At 42.4% G+C, this 19,428-nt stretch overlaps 4 protein-coding genes across 4 annotated transcripts; 2 read left to right on the top strand and 2 right to left on the bottom strand.

Moving 5' to 3' along the window:
• The first annotated feature begins 620 nt into the window (after positions 1-620).
• LOC143141802 (cotranscriptional regulator ARB2A homolog) lies at positions 621-2,438 on the top strand. Its single transcript, XM_076302509.1, has 2 exons — positions 621-1,124; positions 2,001-2,438. Exons 1-2 carry the CDS (start codon positions 621-623, stop codon positions 2,436-2,438), a joined length of 942 nt encoding a protein of 313 aa, XP_076158624.1.
• A 187-nt stretch (positions 2,439-2,625) lies between these two features.
• Positions 2,626-3,681, bottom strand: txnl4b (thioredoxin-like 4B). The gene is made up of 3 exons (XM_076302681.1): positions 3,469-3,681; positions 3,144-3,295; positions 2,626-3,007 (listed from the first exon to the last, which is right to left on the bottom strand). The coding sequence occupies exons 1-3, from the start codon at positions 3,598-3,600 to the stop codon at positions 2,842-2,844; spliced, it is 450 nt and encodes a 149-aa protein (XP_076158796.1). The 5' UTR covers positions 3,601-3,681; the 3' UTR covers positions 2,626-2,841.
• Positions 3,682-3,894: 213 nt separating this feature from the next.
• trmt10c (tRNA methyltransferase 10C, mitochondrial RNase P subunit) lies at positions 3,895-5,947 on the top strand. Its single transcript, XM_076302679.1, has one exon. It carries the CDS (start codon positions 4,183-4,185, stop codon positions 5,632-5,634), a length of 1,452 nt encoding a protein of 483 aa, XP_076158794.1. The 5' UTR covers positions 3,895-4,182; the 3' UTR covers positions 5,635-5,947.
• A 693-nt stretch (positions 5,948-6,640) lies between these two features.
• On the bottom strand, positions 6,641-12,113 carry blzf1 (basic leucine zipper nuclear factor 1). Its single transcript, XM_076303384.1, has 7 exons — positions 12,052-12,113; positions 11,461-11,559; positions 10,866-11,320; positions 9,428-9,627; positions 8,877-9,005; positions 8,205-8,430; positions 6,641-7,786 (listed from the first exon to the last, which is right to left on the bottom strand). Exons 2-7 carry the CDS (start codon positions 11,483-11,485, stop codon positions 7,601-7,603), a joined length of 1,221 nt encoding a protein of 406 aa, XP_076159499.1. The 5' UTR covers positions 11,486-11,559; positions 12,052-12,113; the 3' UTR covers positions 6,641-7,600.
• Between the last annotated feature and the right edge of the window lie 7,315 nt (positions 12,114-19,428).

Genomic DNA, 19,428 nt, shown 5'->3' with positions numbered 1-19,428 from the left:
CCATGCTCCCTCTAAAGAATTATTTTGAGTATTTTTAAAAAAAAAGTATTTTATTTTGATATGTAATATGGCTACAGTATTTTGTAGTCTATTTTGATACATTTCAAATGAGGGCATTTGGTATTTTATTTTAAGACACATTCTGATGTATTTTTGCCCATCCCTGACTACACCGCCCCCCCCCCCCCCCTCTGATCTACCTCATTTAACAAATAATTTAATCCAGGGACCCTTAATCTTTCCCTTGCTCTTCATAACTAGCTGTGTTCTATGCCACTTAAATTTAGTGGAACACACCCAGTTTCGAGCACACCTGATTAAAGTCGGTGTAATTATCATAGTCTTGATTAGCCACATCAGGTGTTCTCACACGATAGAGTGCCACTGACAAGTCCAGTCAGGTATGCATAGCAGGAAAGGACTTAAAAAAACACAGACCAGAGGAGGGCTTAGGCCTGTGGTTTTGGCACATTATGGCACTGTGACAAATTTGATTATAGAACATCTTACATTTTCCTTCTACAACTGCACTTAAATGGCAAGTTAAATTGTTTGCCCAGTTCTTGGAGACCTATTAACTCTGTTGATTTCTCATAGTTCAGGTGTTCCAGCAAAGCAGAATGGAGTTTGGATCTAACATCGACCACAACAACCAGAGTCTGTCTGGATTCCCTTATTGCTTCACAAAGGATGGCCTTCTGTGCCATAAGGTCACAGGAGAATTGTATGTTTTCCGCTTTAACTGCCACGACGTCCAGAGCACCCAAAGAGAGCAGGAAACTCTTTGCAGCTTCATCACCACATATGTCTACAACATCCTCGAGCACCACCTGCAGCTGCAAAGGGCCTTTCTGCCCCACAACGAGGGCTTTGTGTACATGAGTCCTGGAGCGCTGCAGAACAAGAGGGCCCTGTTGGTGCTGGTTCAGGACACAGGCACCATACGCTGCGGAGTGTGGAGCTGGAGGATGGTGGTCCGTGAGGGCCTTAGGAGAGGCGGTCAGATTCTCTACGTGCTCTGGGCCATAAGCGAGAGCTGGGGTGTGCTGCTCATGAATCCAAACGAGGGAGGGCTGTCACCTGAGGAGCATGTCTGCCGTGTCTGGGACTGCCTGATCTCCCAGGTTAATCACACTTTTTTTTTTAACACTTTGTGTTCCACATTCCACACAACATGAGCGCCGCTGTAGCAAGGCAGCTCACTGCTCCGGGTTAGTGTGTGCTTCACCTCACTGTGTGTTCACTGTGTGCTCTGTGTGTTCACTAATTCACGGATGGGATAAATTCAGAGACCTAATTTCTTGTATACGCAAGTATACTTGGCCTAGAAACCTGATTTATATTACAACACAAAGGGCCCTAATTGAAATGACAGGCAACCAACAAAGTCTAATAGTAATTATAGTTAATGAGACAAAATCGATTTGCTAAGTTAAAGGCACACTATGCAGGTTATGTTTTTTTAGCTTAATTTATCTTCATTTAACAGCTTCAGAGTCCTTGGAATGGTTATATGACTTTTTTCGGTTTGAATGGTGGCCGTCTCGCTTCCCCCTAGCGCCTGTAAGCGGAAAAAACACCCTTGCAACTGTGGGCCGACGGCCTCAGTGTCAGGAAGTGTAACGAGTGTAACGAATTGCTTTACTGCATTCAAATACACATACCAGGCACTGGCTAGAAAAAGGTAGCGATGGAGTTTCTCAGACATTCGTCATGACGGAGCCAGCGAAAAAGAAGCAAAAACCGAGAAAACAGTAAGGAAATTGCCAATACTGCATAGTTTACCTTTAATGCCATGAGCCAGATCCCAAAGCTGGTGGGTCAGTTGAATGCTCCCACATGGTCATGCTCAAGACACTTTGCACTCAGTCTGTCAATTTAATTATGACCCAAAGTGTTTGTTGCACATTTGATATTTGCAGTTGTAACTCACTCTCACACACACAGCATTGTATATAACTGTGGCAATGTATTGCTTTGACTTTTAACAAATCTTCCAGAGTGCTGCTGAACATATAGTGATGGTTGCTCATGGTTACGGTGGACTGGCGTTCGTGGACCTGCTGTGTCGGCGAGCAGAGGCAGTAGAGAGCCGTGTGTCAGCAGTTGCCTTCATAGACTCCTCCCACAACGTGTGGCACCAGCCCCTGAGGGCAGATGGGCGCGGGTGGCTGCGTGCCCACTCTAGGAGGTGGGTGCTTAGCAGTAAACCCCTGAACGGACCCGTGGGCACCCTAAGAGCTGGCATGCAGCTCTCTGCCGGCACTCTATGCCACGACAGCGCACCTGCTACCTGCATGGAGTCAGTGTTTCGGTTCTTCACCAAGGCAATAAGACCCAGAGCACCACCCACTCCCTTCAGCATCGTCACCAGGAGCAGGAGTATGTGCCTGGCCCAGGAAAGGGACATCAGAGCTGGCAACCACCCCAGTACATAAGACCCTAATATTTAAAAAGAAATATGTTTGGGCTATTATCAAATATGCAGTACATCAACAGATGAAATCCTGTCTTAAGGAGTATAAAATTATTTTCTTTCACTTTTGCATTATTATGCATCTGGAAGTAAATTGGTGATATTTGTTGTGTATGGGGATGCCACATCAACAATCATGAATAAAAGAATAGTAATGCAAACCTTTATTATTTCATTAGTATATCAACACAACCAAAAATGCAAGTAAAAAAACTCAATCCTTGATTAGAGCCATAAATATTTGGCCACTTATTCTGACACAAGAAGAAACTCAAACATCATGTCATATTTTGTTGTTTCCATGGGAAACAAAACTCTCACCACCAGCATCAAATTGACCCGTTTGTCCATTCTGTTACCCTACCCTAGATGCCATGGTAGAGTAGATTGTACTTGGGGATATTTCTGGGGTCTATGGGGCTCTGAACAATTAGCTTTCCTCTCATGGCTCCACGATAGATCACCTCGATGAGATCCATGAAGTCTTGCTTGGTTTTGAAGCTCCCCACAAACTTCGTGTGATCTGGAGACCTTTGGAAAGAGTACGAAAGAGATCAGGGTAACGCTACAACCTGACCCAACACATAGGATTTGGATCAACACGTGTCGAAAACCATTGTCTATAAAAATGTCCATCAAATTTGCACGCTTTGTCTCCATGCCTCACCCGTAGTCAACTTTCATATGTTGTCCGTTGAAGAAGAACACCGTCGAGGGGATGAAACTGATGTCAAAATAGCGAGAATAGATAGGTGCCTTGTCCACATCCACAATATAGATTGCAGCCATGTTGCTTAAATCATGGGATGTTTTTGACAGCTAGTGACAGAAAATGGAACGCGTTATTATCAGCATAGGCTACCGAAATAATCAGATTCGACTGAGCTGGTAAGGCTTTTACGTAGTCTAAGACAAACACATATTGTGGGTAAGATTAGCATTCATGCATTAACGTTACAGTAGTTTGCAAACGTTAGGCTACGTTTACTTACAATTTCATCTAGTTGCATGCATATCACATCATCATCTCTTCCAAAACGTAGAACCAGAACCTTTTCAGCAACAGTTTTAATGACTGTATCGATGTCTTTTTTGCAAGACAACTTAGGAAGAAATAAACTCATAACTGCAAAATGAGACACTGTCTGTCAAAACCTCCTTATAAACAACATCCGATGCGCGTTTTCTTCTGTGCAACAATATCAAGTTTCCGTGTACAAATTGGGATCTTTTTAAAGTAGGCTTACAGATATTTTCTGTATGTGGCATTACGTGTTGTAGAAATATATTTATATTACAGGTATCACAAGTTACATCCTGTATCTAAACAAATCGAATTTGATCACATATATATGAAGTGCATGTAAGAGAATATGATGTGTACGTAAGCAAGTTGTTTCCCCACGGTTAGAGAAACCAGATGCACTGATGACCAACGTGACCTTCCATGGAAGCATGAGCACAACGGGACACAGTGCATCATATTAGCGGTGAATCTTTTGAGTTTTCTTTATGTACTATTACACATAACTGCTTGCACCCAAGTCTTACACATGATGGATGACAATTTGGAGAGGTCACCACACCAAACTAAAGTTGGATGTACAAGTTTTTAAATAACTAGCTTCTTTGCTAGCAGTAGAAGTCGGAACCACTTTGCTGCCTACCTTTACTTCACAGGCTGTTAATCACGTACATGTTCAGTCATGAGCATGAGATTCGCGAAGTTATCTCTGCTGAATGAATTGCGACAGTGTTGTCATTCTTTGCCTCCAATATTAGTTTTAAAGAAAAGGTATCTGTCGCCATCTGCAAACTTCGCGTCTTCACTCAACCACCTCCAAAACCCTACACGGTCTCTCAGCACAAGTTGGCCGAAGTGGAAAGATGTGCCTCAGCCCAAAGACGAAGAAACAGAGAAGTTGGACTTGGACATCTGGAAATCCGTAATGAGGTCTCAGGTGGCACAAGAAGAGACGTCAAGGGCCAGTGACGATGACACCGTCCGAGGAGAGGCCAGGGAGATGAGCCAGGATCCCCCACGGGAAGCTACCCGTGAAATGGTGGAGATGTGGCGTCAGGCAGGAAAGCAGGTGCCAGAGCACATTACGAACGAACAGCTAGAGATTGTAGCTGAGCTCACCACCAAGTCTGCAAAGAAAAAGTACTTAAAATTCCTGTCCATCAAAGAAGGTTACAAGAAGGCCAACAAGGAGAAACAAGAAAAGAAGAAGATGGAGTGGTTGGCCAAAAAGGAGATGAGCAAAGAAGAGGGTGATGAAGAAGAAGGCAGCAGCAAGCTAAGGAACACTTTTATTCTCCACTTCTGGCAGCGGTCTCTTGACCGACTAATTGGCTGGCAGAGTGCGCAGGCTATGCGGTTTGGCCAGCCGCTGGTGTTTGACATGAGCTATGAACCGCAGATGACACGGCGTGAGATAGAAAACACAATCAACCAACTAATGGAGACTGAAGGCTGTAACCGACGTTCTGTAGAACCATTTCACTTGCACTTCTGCAACCTCAATCCCGAAGGTGCCTACCACAAGGAACTACTCAAACGCTACAGTACTGAAGCATGGGAGAACCTCCTAATTACCACCTCCCCCCAGCGACACATTGACATGTTCCCTCGTGAACAGCTGGTGTACTTGACAGCTGATTCGCCCAACGTGCTCCGCACCTTTGATCACAACAAGGTGTACATCATCGGGGCCTTGGTGGACCGCTCTAACCTGCCCGGAGTCTCTTTGGCCAATGCCAAGCGTCTGAAGCTGACCACTGCGCGTTTGCCACTGGATGAGCATTTGCACTGGGAATGTGGTGCCAAGAACCTGAGCTTAGATCAGATGTTCCGCATTCTGATGGCCGTCAAGGAGACCGGAAGCTGGGTGGAGGCCTTGAAGTTTGTGCCCCAGAGGAAGCACGCCGGCTTCTACTCTGCCAAGAAGGGCAGTACTGACTTCAAGGGTGCAGAGGGGAGAGACACAATACAGGCAAACAGAGAGTTGAAAAACTTGTTCATCAGCAAACAACGCTCTAAAGGTGGAGCGGAAGGTAAAGCTCCTCTTCAGAGCCCAATAATGAATGTACTGAAAAGTAAGGTGGCTGCACACCCTGACACTCAGAAGGCCAGAAAGAACTGGTGGGAAGAGTAACCATTGAATGGTATTGCTATCAGGAACTTGTGTACAAGTGCCATCCATATACTTACACAAAAACAAAGCAATTCACTGGAACTAAGATCTCAACCCATGGACCTTCATAAGTCATCATCGATGTTAAATCACTTTGTTAGGATCTCAGTCATCTGGATATTATTGTGTGGGGAAATCTTGATTGATTTCTGAAAACCTCATGGAAAGGGTGGTACATTGTCTATGCTATTAGTGCTGCACTAACTAAAATGTTTATGGCAACAGATTCAAGAAATGTTAGACCAGTGAAAGCCCATTAAAAGGATATTGCTGATGTCTTCTGTCTGTATTGCATCATTATTATAGCAGTACTTTGCACAGACCCTCTTATGCAGTGTTGAATGTTGTATTGTAGAGAACATGAATTACTAATTATGAATTAAAATGTAACTCCGGAGTAAAAACAACCTAGGGTCTTTTTATGGTAGTTAACAAATTCAAACTTTTGATTGAGAGCAAAATGACGTTAATTGATGCCGTTTTTGGTTTGATCTTGCAACTCTGCGCAGATCTGGCAGAATCTTTCAATACAACCATGCCAGATCTGCGCAGCACTGATTTGATCAAACGCGCCCGCTGATTTGACGATACCGGACCAGGAAGTCATGGAATTTTCTTCCTACAGAAACAGGTCTTGTTATAACCTCTCTGTACACATTCAAAGTTTACAATACTTCGGTTTGTCTGTAGAAATCCTCACCACAGAAGTGTAATTATATTTTGAGCATTGTTAGTGGTATAAGATAGCTACGTGGCACCTTGCCCTGCTAGCATCACTGTAAGCCCATTCAGTGACAATGCAAACGGTCTTGCTCAAAACGTCACCAATTCATGTAATTTTGCTCTCAATCAAAAGTTTGAAGTTGTTAACTACTGTAAAAGGACCCTAGGTTGTTTCTACTCCGGAGTTACACTTTAATCCAGAGAAGTTGGATTTGTATTATATTAAGTATAAGACAAACAACTATTTACCACAATCAATTTATTTTGGTCTCAAAGATAACACAAAATCCAAGATTTGAGATTATGCTGTATTAAACTGTTTCAATACAGCTCACACATCAAGGCATCACAAAGTGTGACATCACTTCCTCCAATAATGATAGACTCCTGTTAAGAATCCTCACTCTTGTGTGGTCTTATTTGTGCAAATGATCACTTTATACTTTTATCAAACTGAAAAAAAAAAAAAAATTCTTGCACCATAAAATGTCAAAACCATTACCCAAAGTATTAGAAATATGAAATGACAAGTGATACTCACTTTGGGACTCAATTCAGTGTAAAAGCATAAGGGAAAAAATAAAAACACCGCTGTGCATCATATCGTACAGCAAATACCACTTCTATTATTATACCCAATTAATGCTTGATAAAAGTGACAAATGTAGTTCCACTGATATACTGTATGTCTTAATAAATACAGCCATTGTCATATTAAATTCACACAGATCACTTAAAAACATAATATAATAATAAATTGTAAAACAGTTTACAATTTTGCAGCCATAATACAAACTTTTTAGACATTTCAAGTAAAACGTGTTAATCTCAAATCAATCTCTCTACAGCAGCACCCCTTTTCAAGTAGGCCTTTTTCATATTGCAATAAGGTTCATGTTGACCTGGGCAGTACAACTAATCAAACATCAGCCTCGCTACACCCAGGAATGCTTGAGTTTTTCCACTAATAACGCTCTTTGGTTACAAACAGGAACCAAGTAGTGATCCAATGGATAGTACAGTAATTTGGGAATTGTTCAGAGTTTTGGTGTAGTATCTGAGAGTTCACACTCTTGAAGCCTGGCAACATACACACTCACCCTGAAATTTTTACAAGAATTGGTTCAGATTACACTAATGAAATACAAATGGTTTTTCCCCAAATCAAATTTGTGAGTATCAAGCAATAACTCTCTGGCCCCCTCTATAGCACCAGCAGTTCTCCACTGCAGCGCTCACAGCAGTTGAAAGTGATGTTCTCGTATCGTGTGTACGGGTGGAACCGTCCTATGCTTTTCTTATTGGGCAGGAAGGATGAAGGCGGCAAGTCAGGCGAGTCGTCTTCACCCTTGATTTCCACGCCAGATATAGGGTCCAGAGTCCGAAGCACCTGTAACGAGGCAAGGAAAGATGAACTTCAGGGCTCCCACTCTAAATCAAATGTAAAATTCCATGACTTTTCCCAGACCTGAATTTTCATAGCTGCTTTAAATGCCTTTTCAAAACAAAGCTGCGTTTTTTACCCAAAGCAACAACCAGTGCAAAGACAGTGACTAACTTATGTAAACCTGAATTTCAACAGATAAAATCAGAAGCCATTCTACAGTTGACCAATACTGTGAGCTATATACACACATAATTTGGCTTAGTACAGGATAATATTTGGCACCAGCTAAGTCATTTGCCAGTAATGTCGCACCTTCTCAGCCATCTCACTACAGGTTATACTGTGGACCTTAAAAGCTTACCAATAGCAGTGCCAACTTTTTATCAGAAGCAAAATAAACAAACAGAAAAGTCTATTGTACCTTTTCAGCCATCTTCTCTGCGGGCGTGTTGCACAGCTCCGAGCTCGGGTTGCTCTTGGGGCTACTGCTTCTGCTGCCTCCCACGTTGCCCAGTAAGTGGGCGTTGATGGCATCGGCCAGCTTGCGGTTGGTCACGGCCAGCTCCCCCGTGCTCAGCGGCTGAGCACTGGGATAGTAGGTCTGCTGACGACCCCACTGTAGAGATACCAGCAGCTGCTCCAGAGATCTGTCAATCACAGCGTCATGAAGTCATCAACACCAATGTGAGCATGTCAGTCAACACCCATCTAATCAGGGGCCCACCTGTGTTCGAGCCTAGTCGACACATTCAACCAAAAAATCCTCACTATCGCTCCTAGTCAAATAACATCTCTTAGTCAAACAGATGTTATTCTCAATTCAATCAGTCATCAACAGTCAGTCAATCAGTCATCAACATTAGTGGATCAGTCATTAGCTAAATTACATTTTCTCAGTCTTTATCAGTGGCAGCCATAACAGAAACACAACAGGGTTTTTGTAATCATTGTACATTGCAAACATCAGTCAAAAAAAAAAATCTAACCACAAGACCATTATCCTTGCTAGTGTCCATCAAAACACATCTATCCACAAGATCACACTATAAATGATGTTACACAGTTAAATTATGGCATAAAATATATGATATACCTGTGTGTGTGCACCATGTCTCTGGAGAACTCCTCTCTCTCATTCAGGAGGTCCTGGATGGCGCTCTGAGCTTCTCTGGTCTGTCTCTGAAGAGCAGCTCTAGCATTGGTCAGCTCTTCAGCCATCACTCTACATCAAAACCAAGACATCATAAGAACTATGAATTTCTGTAATTGGGAAACCTGCAAAAAACAAACTGACAGCCAATTTGGCAAATCAGGATGATCCAACATATAAGCCACATAAAACAGACGAAGCATCACTGATACTGTATGGTTTTGTTATAAGAATGTTATGAGAACAACTACAACTACTGCCCTTCATGGGAGCTTTGTCTCAGATACTCATGAAAACACAGATAGATTATAACATTTTCTCTGTCCAGTGTACAAAAACTTGAATATCTGGTGCCACATGTTATGTACCTGAACTCACACTCCCACACATGAATACAAACACACACATGAGTACGAGTACAACCACACACACACACACACACACACAAATACACACAAATACACATGCGCATAACCACACCCACACCCACACACCTGCTGGCGAGGAACTTGCTCCTCCAGACGTCACACTGGATGCTCATCCTCTCCAGCTGCTCTGCCGTGTGCGCCAGGTTGCGGCCCAGGGCCTCGTTCTCCAGGATCAGCTGGTTCTTCTCCCGCGCCAGCCGCTCAAAGTGATACTGCAGGTCGTCCCCCACCGACGCCACCAACAGCTTCTTCAGCTCTCTGTTCACCTACAGATAAAGGCACAGTTAGTTTAATAGACCTATATCGCAGTAGCCACTCTGACACGAAGTAGTAGGCAAGAACAGACATTGCTAATGAATTAATGAAATTTCTGTTAAATTTAAGCAGAGTAGAATCAGAATCTTAGTAAATGTCATTACACAAACACCTGTACATGCCCTACTGTTCCTGTGAAAAAAGGCCCATTGCTCTAATTGCCGGGCATATGAATGGCTGTCATTTCTATTCAAGACACAAGCCGAATAATGAGAGTTCAACAATTATTACTATTACTATTACTAACACTGATGATACACAGGGGAACTTGTTGAGCAATGTTGTTGGCCTATGTTCTAATGAGTTCCATGAGTATTGTTCAGGTACATTCCCATTGATATTGACAATGATATATTGGCTGGAGTGAGTAAGCAAATTATCATGATCATCCAATCAGAGCACATATGCAACCGGTTATGTGGTTGCCCAGCAACATTCCTCAAAAAGTTGCCCCATGTATCATCCCCCTAGGTTTATGAGTTTAGCAGATGCTTTTACCCAATGCAGAACACAGAATAGGAAATCGACAATTAATTTGCATAATTTAAGCATATGAATGTGCATGTGTTAATGATTAATGACTTAAGGATAGTCCACTGCAATAAATATAACCATTATCATAATATAATGATGATAACTGACCCACTTAATCATTAAGACCTAGAGTGCCCATTAAAAAGGCTCTCTAAAACCTAAGCATTTTCTGAAAACCACCTGCTAAAACCTGAATCAGAAACACGACACGACACAGACGACACATCCGGCCTTAAAGGGAGAAACACTTGTAAGGTGCATCCGGTCTTAATGGGTTAATAGTGAAGCTGAAGTTTAACAGTTACTATAAGTATAAGTATATATACTCTTTTGATCCCGTGAGGGAAATTTGGTCTCTGCATTTATCCCAATCCGTGAATTAGTGAAACACACACAGCACACAATGTACACACAGTGAGGTGAAGCACACACTAATCCCGGCGCAGTGAGCTGCCTGCATCAACAGCGGCGCTCGGGAAGCAGTGAGGGGTTAGGTGCCTTGCTCAAGGGCACTTCAGCCATGCCTACTGGTCGGGGTTCGAACCGGCAACCCTCCGGTTACAGGTCCGAAGTGCTAACCAGTAGGCCACGGCTGCATCTCCATACTATTCAGAAGAATTTCCATGTATGTAATGAGCCCAATCCACTTCCTCACCTCAGTTTGCACCCGTAACTGGTTGGACAGACCCTCTTTATCCTGCAGCAGCCTGCGCTCTGAGTTCTGCAGCTTCTCCATGGCACTCTTCCACTCCAGCAGGTCGGAGGAGTGGTCCTCCCATTGCAGGGGCGACCCCTTCTCACCTCTCCCATAGTCTCCCCTCCCCTCCTCATGGGGTCCGGCCCGTGTGCTCCTGCTGATGGCGGCTCGCGGAACCACAATACGGATGGCTTCCACCTCTGTGCAAGCCTCGCGGCTCACTTTGCCGAGGTGCAACACGCCAGGAGCCTGAGGCGGTGTTGGTGCTGGTGCCAGCAGGGCAGCCCGCCGAGGACTCACTCTCGGGGTGGCCACTTTCAGCAGTGGTATCTCCGTGGAGATCTCCGGGGCCAGCACCGACTTGTCCATCTCCATACCATCTCCGGGCCCACGGATGGACACAGTGGAAGAGGCTGAAAAAGAGGCCATGTTATCAGGGTTGGGATCAAGGAATGGGATTGGATGAGACACAGTCTCTCAAGTGGTTGGCTACTGTCAGGTCTGGTATGCAAGTTTGTTTACAGTCTACTGAGAGATACAGGAGACTTCCTACCTTTCATGATGACTTCTGTAGACATAACTGTGATGAATCGGGTACTTCGCAGATAGGGGAGAGGGGTGTACGTTGTCGTTGTTTCAGTTTAAATAATCCCTGACAAAGATAAAAAAAAAGGCAACGTTAACCAAAACTTAATTTATGGTATAGTGTCTGAATATGTCCAATGTCATCATCTAACGCCAGCAATCCATTTAAACGAATATGCCAAGAAAGCTGCCAAAATCATTAAAGCCTAGCTTGCTAGTTAGGTAACGTTAACTCCACCTTCTAGAAAAACATTGTCATGTTAGTGTTCTTCATGCCACATCAACAGGAAATGGCATCTATTAGCCCTGAGTCCGGTTCCCTCTTGGCTAGGTATTCCATTAAGTATTTGTTTTCTTTCGCCGTTATCTTTAGAGAGCTAAAGTTAACGTTAACTCGGCTAGCTAGCAACACATAATCTTTTATGTTACTTTATACGATATAACGATACCATAACCAACATTTGCCATGCTGGGATGGCTGCTATGATGTACCATATCTGCGAAAATATAGCACTAAGCACATGTTTTAACAAAGGGAATAAACAATAACCCAACTTACATGATAACTACGACAATCTGTTGAAGTTAGCAGTCGCCATCTTTGTTTACCGGATATTGTTGGCGTCCAACTCACTCGCGCACTCACGCATATTTCCACGGCTCTGCACATCTCAGAGCAGTATCGCCACCTAGTGTCCTAGTCCTAGTGCCTGCACACTGCAGCCAGGGTTAGACTACTTGTCCATTCAGTTTCAAGTTTATGGGATTTAAGTTACCAACGTATTAATTAAATTTCTAAATAAAATTATTTGTTACAGGATGCTTCCTAAAATGCAGTAGCATACCATGTAATATGGCATTTCTGCTGGGAAAGGCAGCATAATATATTTGATATTTGCATGCCTAATATTATGGCCCCAATTTCCATCTCTGACCTCATACCGCCCCATTCAGCCCCCAGGTCTTTTGGCAACAAAGACCCTCTCCATATCCTCTGCTTTCGGCTAAGGCAAAAAGGCGATAAAGCCTTTGCAGTCGCTGCTCCAACGCTTGTGGAATCAGCTGCCACCTTATATAAGGATTACCCTCTCCATCACTTTAAATCTAGCCTGGAGATTCCCCAAATCCGAAAGATTAAGGGTCTGGCTACGAATAATGTAATGGCCCAACTTGAGGGGCGGCATCAAGCATGCATTTGAAAATCTGACTGCACACAATTGGATAACACTAAACAACCAATGTTAACTGACTGATTCCAGACTTCGACGCAATTGGATAATACTACGACTGTCATCTCTTTAGCTCGCCTCTGGTCCGCCTATATCAGAGACACAGATGTGATTGGTTCCCCGCAATGCAAGGGGCAAAAGTAACGTGCATCATTACTCATTGCCAGAGTCTCTCGCTGAGCAAATTGATATTGTGCTCCTGCGAGAAATCTGGATTCAAAGGGTACTTTAAATCCATGCCCGCCTGTTCTCTCTTCTCTGCCCTAACATGCTATGCTCGTTTTCTGTGTCCTGCTGTTCCTTGTTTAATATTTAGATGTATGTGTATTTTATTTGTATTTACTTTTATTTTATTTTATTTTTCTTTCTGTTTTGAAAACAGAGCTTTGGTCTGTGTAAGCTGTGTAAATGTGCTATAAAATAATTATTTACTTATACTTATTTATATTTACTTATTTACTTAATTGCTACTTACCCATCCTCCTGCCATGCTGGCTATAGGTCAAGGATGGTTGGTAGCTCAGTCCTTGTGATGCTCTGAGCTGAACTGACCATCGTCTGCAAAGCTTGGTCATGCAGTGCTGTTGCCGTACCATGCTGTGATGCTATAATCAGGAGGTGTTTCTTTGATTTATATTTACTATATATAATTTATATTTACTTTATATGATATATACTTTTATTTACTTTGTTTTATATTTTTCTCTATGTCTACACTAATACACACTTAGTCAGAATTCTAACAATTTCATTTCATAGGCCTATTGTGATTTTTTGATAGTTGCATGTGCATTTTATTTGCATTTGATTTGATTTACAGTCAGTATAATCTGAAACTGCGGGATATTCACACCCAGACTGGCTGGGTTCAATGCGCAACGTCATAGGATCAAATTAGATTTGTGAAATATACTGAGATTTTGTATATATTATTGCAGTATTGTCATGTAACATTATTTTAGAAGTTATTAATTGTCAAGCATTAAAGACATCAAAGGCAAGTGGGCTGCAGGTTTGTAACAGATTTGTATACAGCTCACGCACCTTTCAGTACACCATACAATCCAAGCCAAATGCCGCCACCAGGGGGCACAAGAGAGCAAGACAAGCACCCTGAGGGCTTGTCTTCAAACTGGGGGCGAGTTTGACGGCGATATATGTCAAGGCGGGGACTCTGAAATGGGCGAGGCCTTGACCTTGTGAAGTGAAATGAAATAAACCAATCACATGCAACCAGTGTTACAGTTTTTCTCAGTGGTTTTGCCATATTTCTCAGATCAGAATTGAAATCATCAAAGCTGACTCCATAGTCCATCCACTCCATCACTTGTGCACATCATTAAAGCAGTTCCTCGCCATCTTGTACAAACAGCAATAGGCTACTTTAGTTATGTCCATGCAACTGATTTTGTACAAATGTCTGCGTTTTTTTTTTTTTTTTTTTTCAATTGCTAATGTCATGTTGGTCGAAATGCACAATACTGGTCCCCTGCTGAATAATCCTAGTACCTATAAAACAAATTGGCCTTATTTCATCGCTTGTGTCATTACATGCAAATGTGTTGAACTAGTTGTCATAATTTGTTGTCACAGTCTGTCTGCATATATTATGTGACCAGACAGCTATGTCAGGATGAAATGTACAGTGAGATGTACAGTGGTGCAAAGTTCTTACCAAGGGGTGTTTTACTGTATACTGGCACTTTTTCATTTGCACAATGTCCGTCAACAGTACAAATATATCCACTCTCTTGCAATCATCCCCCTCCAAACATATTGGTCATTAGAAAATACGGAGTAAATTGTCATATTGACAACAAGACAAACAGTTTGACTGTCTTGACATAAACAATGGCATTTCTAAGAGTCAGTTTGATTGCCCTGACAGTTTCATTGTTATAAAACAAAGCATTTTGTAGGGATCGACCGATATATCGGGCCGATATTTACGTTTTTTACGTTTAAGGCTATCGGCATCGGCCAATAAGCGGCTGCGTTCGCCGATAGTTTTTTCCCCCGCATTATTTACATACAGGCGTCCAAAGGCAGTGGTTTTGCAGGTAATACACTATGTGGTGCAAATTGCATTAATTGTTAATTGTTTTGAGAAATACACAACTATTGTGCAAATGTCAATGATGAATTGAGAAATGCACCAAAGTGACTGAGAAAAACTGTACATTCTGATATATCTGTTATTGATTTACTTTCGTTCTGACTCTGCCCACTTCATGTGTCTGCGTCTGTTGGCAAAACACGCTGTCAAACTCGATGGTAAATAAGCATTTGTGACATGTGAAAACAAAACATAAAACCACTTGACGACTTTGCTTAGATTGACTAGTTCCTCTGAGAACAGTTTGCCTGTTGAAAGGCACTTTGGCCTACTTTTCTTTATCAGACACGTTATACTATCTGTGACATCTGTATGGGAAAGGAGGAAACCACACTCAGAGGCTGATGCTTCAAAAGTGTTGTATAAAACTTTAAGCCGAAACCAACCATTTCTATAATTTAAGCCGTTAAGGCCTTAGAACAGAGACTGGGAGGTTTAGCATCTTCAGTGTTCTCAGTGTGAAAAGTCTTCAGTATGTAAATCTTCACACACACACACACACACACACACACACACACACACACACACACACACCAGCAGGAAACAGTGGCTTTAATTTAGCCAGTAACTAAACACCAAGAGATGTAGTCAGTTGTTTTTACATGTTAGTACTGATTCTATGAAGAAATATTCTTTATATGTTTTAATGTTTACACATGATCTGCTCTGCTCTCTACATCTGAAGAGGTAAAACAATGATTGAGTGGAACAATGCAATAACGGCAATAAATAAATGGTTTACTTCTCTTTTCATCAAGGAAGTCAACAGTTTAAGATTACCAAAATGTCAAATTAAATACAGTGGAAGAATTATTAATTTTACCCTTAATGGTGGAAATATTTTTGCTTTGGAGGATGCAGTGAGAGAAGTATGTTCTTCAGATGACTCAAATAAAGACCAAAGAATTTGCGGTACTTGTTGAGACTTGATTAAAGAGCCCACATTGGCGGGGCATATGCACTTGCTAAAGACGTGCCTTCTTGTGGCTTACAAAGACGGGTTCTTTTGTTGGACATGCTGGCTACTAGCCAGATGTTCGTGGCCTTCTCCAGATAGATTGTGACTTGACATTAACATTTTAGCCAATTCCAGCCTATAGATTTTTATGTTTTTCCATTAACACTAGAATTCTCCAAGGAGCCCTTTTCTGTCCAAAAAGTGACCAATGGTGTGATCAGACACTGATGTACCTTGACCTTGGAGTTCACCTTGGAGGTTTTATTTGGCTCTCTGTCTTTCAGTCTGTCCTTCTGTCCAGCACGGGCAGCCACACCCAGTGAGATTGGTTATAGTTCTATGCACCTTAAACTTGCAAATAATATGTGGAACTGTTGTCGAAGGAACATCAACGTGCTCGGATGTTCGCATACCCTTTACCTCGCACATGTTTGGATACCCTTTACCTTTAACATGCATGTCTATAATTTTCTCAGGCAGAACGCTTTCCTTTGATTTGTCTGGTTCATGTTCATTTATGTGCACACAATGATGCCAAACTTTAAGTAGGCTTAATGACTGAATACAATATGAAATACATACTACTAATTACTAACAAATCTATCTGGACCATTTTAGAATATCCTAAATAAACAAAAAATGATGTCTTACAAACTTTCCTTAGCTGTTTCCTTAGCGAAAATTGCTTTGAAATGTATCCCTTTTAAGGAAGAAATGCATTCTTTCAATTCGGTGTGGTTTATGTACGGAAGGCATACACATTAGGGTGCATCAAATTTGAATGGGAAATTTTAATTTCAAAATATCAATTTGGCTGGCATTGCATTTTGTCCTATAGACAAAATGAATGGAGGTCAATGGGACATGTTAACGTGGCCTTACCCTGAATTCTGTGCAGCAGTGATGGATGTCGGACACACATATAACATTTAATTGACTTTATTGTTAAACACAAAGGGCGATACTGACGAACTTAAAAGAACAAACCCTCTCTAGTGGCTAACTCACTGACTAACAGGGCCTAATGGTAAGAGCTGACACTAGCTAAACTCCGAACAACTGCTCAGTCTGTGCCAGAGTCTCTGCTCCACTGAGCAACATCACCAGGGAGAAAGAGAGAGGGAATGGAACCTGAACTCTGAATCTAGCCAGTGTGTCTCCCCCACCCGCCACCCAAGAGTAACCGTCCTATTCAGGGATTAGCTTGGGTTTGCAGCGGAAAAGGTTTGGCTGTTGGTTGCGGTCATGTTCAACTCACACACAAACACACACACACACACACACACACACACAAAGACACAAAGACACACACACACAGACACACACACAGACACACACACACACACACACACACACACACACACACACACATACAGACAGACACACAGAGAGAGAGAGAGACATACACACAAAGACACAGACACACACACACACACACACACAAAGACACACACACACAGACACACACACACACATACAGACACACACACACACACACATACAGACACACACACACACACACACACACACACACACAGAGACACACACACACACACACACACACACACACACAAAGACATACAAAGACACACACACACACAGACATACACACACACATGTTCTCCACAGCCAAAGAGATAAATAGAGAGAGAGCGAGAATAAGGGATACAAAGGAAAGAAGTAAGACACACCCAGAGAAAGCGGATGAAAAAAGGAGAGACAGGGCCAGATGTATGTTTTTGTGCCCACATCAGGCATATTTCATTCGCAAAGTGCACGTAAAAGCATGGCGAGGTATGTACAAACAGGCCGCACTGAGGAAAAAGCGTAGACTGCCTGTCATGGGAGCTGCAAATGGCTATTTGCGCTTTTCCGTGTCATGCATATGCATTCATAGGGGGGAAAGTGGGAGTATCGTGCAAACACAGGAGACGACAAGTGCTAATAGCATTGATTAGGTATTCCGCCATATGTATGAAAACAGCGCATGTCTGTTTTGCGGTGAAAAACTTGCGCCTGTTAAAAGCAGGTGTAATCAAAATCGCAGTTGAATGCGTCAATTAGAGAAACTTTTAGAGACAGCTGAATAAGTATTCAGAGCATCAGTTTTCTTCATTGTGCAATAAATAGTTCAAGTATTTTTAAGTAGATTAGTAGAACTACTAGGCCTACTCTGTATGTCGCTGCTCGTTGACATCTTATTATCATGTATGAAAGTAATTGTAGATGAATAATTACTTAATATTGATCTTAGACTGGCGAACTTCAGGAAAAACTCAGGAATCAGGTTTATTATGTTACAAGCTGAGAGAGAGTACAAAAAAAGGTCTATGGTCTATGTAGGCCTAGCCCAGGCCTGAGGCCTAGGTTGGCCTGTAGCCAACTTATCCTCTCTTCCGCTACATCCTTAGTCCAAGTCTAGAAAATCTGATCTGACAAACATTGCAGTTTAGTTACTTTTAAATGTTTTAAACAAAGAACAAAAATGGCGCCAAGAACAATCCCACTATTGGTTCTCCAGTTGGCATCAGACACACCTACTCACACCCACTTCACACCTATATGAATAGCATGAGGAGAGATATCTTATATATCAGAAATATCACTTATAGAATGTTCCAAACATTCTCACAATCACATCATTACAATCCTTGTAATGAGACTATCAAAATGATACCAGACATGAATACATTTACATTTCATGATACATGGATACATTGATACATTATATCAAGGTAGCATCCTTTGTCTTGTGTAAGTGATAGGCCTTAAACCAGCACATTAGCATTCCATTGGGGGAGGGGAGGGGGTGTTTGTTTAAAACCATGAAGGGTTACATGGCTAACTAAAAGTAGTCTTGAAGTTAAATTATTATCCATAAATTTTATTGCTATCAATTCCCCCTTTTCAAGTCTGAATGACTTGAAGTTTAAAATAAGATTCCATAACATGAGCCTTCTTGAACATTTTTTTTTTTTTTTTTTATAAAGTCCATAATCAGTCCATAATCAATGTAAGTGTGTGCGTGAGCAAGGAAAGCAGCGTTCAGCATACATCCTTTCTTGCGTTTTTCTTCCGTTGAAGAAGGGTCCTCTTATGAAACTTGAATGTGTCTGCATTGTTTCAGTGTAAGTGTATGCGAGTGCAAAGGGTGTGCATGCAGGCCGCGTTCGGCGTGCACCCTTGTGTCAGTCCAAACAGTCCATGAACAATGGGCCATGAGTGTCTTTGATGATGCGGGAGTGAAAGGCTGCTTTCGGCACCCCCTTTTGTTGCTTTCAGTCAGTCCAGTTTTGTTGCTTCCAGAGTCATGGCAGTTGGTTCTGCCACAGGTTCCGTTGGACCTGTGGTTCCTGAGCCTCGTCCAGTCTCGTCTCATGACATGGCCTGGCCCCGACCGCTGCTGCTGGCTGTACCTGAGCCCAGGGCAGAGTTGTCTGGTCCATCAATCTCGTCCAGTGGCATGGCCTGGTCCACACTCTGGCGTGGTAGCTGAGCCTGGTTGGTGGAGCCATTCGCCATCTTGAAAGGATCTTCTGATATGTTTGCTTAGTGGTAGTCGAAGACAAAGGCATGTCACACCTCCCTTTGTCCCTTCTGGCATGAAAGAGATTCTGGAGAGTGGATTCACAA

The sequence above is a fragment of the Alosa pseudoharengus genome, unplaced genomic scaffold (genome assembly GCF_046254945.1).
Source record: "Alosa pseudoharengus isolate Yale_2024_CS ecotype anadromous, Long Island Sound unplaced genomic scaffold, YU_APseudo_1.1 YU_APseudo_1.1_scf_24, whole genome shotgun sequence".
Taxonomy (NCBI): Eukaryota; Metazoa; Chordata; class Actinopteri; order Clupeiformes; family Clupeidae; genus Alosa; species Alosa pseudoharengus.
Note: the sequence above shows the minus strand (reverse complement) of the source record. Positions and strands in the feature narration are given on the sequence as shown.

Coding starts and splice junctions, on each gene's coding strand:
- LOC143141802 (XM_076302509.1), top strand. CDS start 621: ATGGAGTTTGGATCTAACATCGACCACAACAACCAGAGTCTGTCTGGA. Junction 1,125..2,000: donor GGGACTGCCTGATCTCCCAG/GTTAATCACACT, acceptor CAAATCTTCCAG/AGTGCTGCTGAACATATAGT.
- blzf1 (XM_076303384.1), bottom strand. CDS start 11,485: ATGTCTACAGAAGTCATCATGAAAG. Junction 11,321..11,460: donor TACAGAAGTCATCATGAAAG/GTAGGAAGTCTC, acceptor CCTCTTTTTCAG/CCTCTTCCACTGTGTCCATC. Junction 7,787..8,204: donor CAGAGAAGATGGCTGAAAAG/GTACAATAGACT, acceptor GCCTCGTTACAG/GTGCTTCGGACTCTGGACCC.
- trmt10c (XM_076302679.1), top strand. CDS start 4,183: ATGAGCATGAGATTCGCGAAGTTATCTCTGCTGAATGAATTGCGACAG.
- txnl4b (XM_076302681.1), bottom strand. CDS start 3,600: ATGAGTTTATTTCTTCCTAAGTTGTCTTGCAAAAAAGACATCGATACA. Junction 3,296..3,468: donor GCATGCAACTAGATGAAATT/GTAAGTAAACGT, acceptor TTCTGTCACTAG/CTGTCAAAAACATCCCATGA. Junction 3,008..3,143: donor CATATGAAAGTTGACTACGG/GTGAGGCATGGA, acceptor CTCTTTCCAAAG/GTCTCCAGATCACACGAAGT.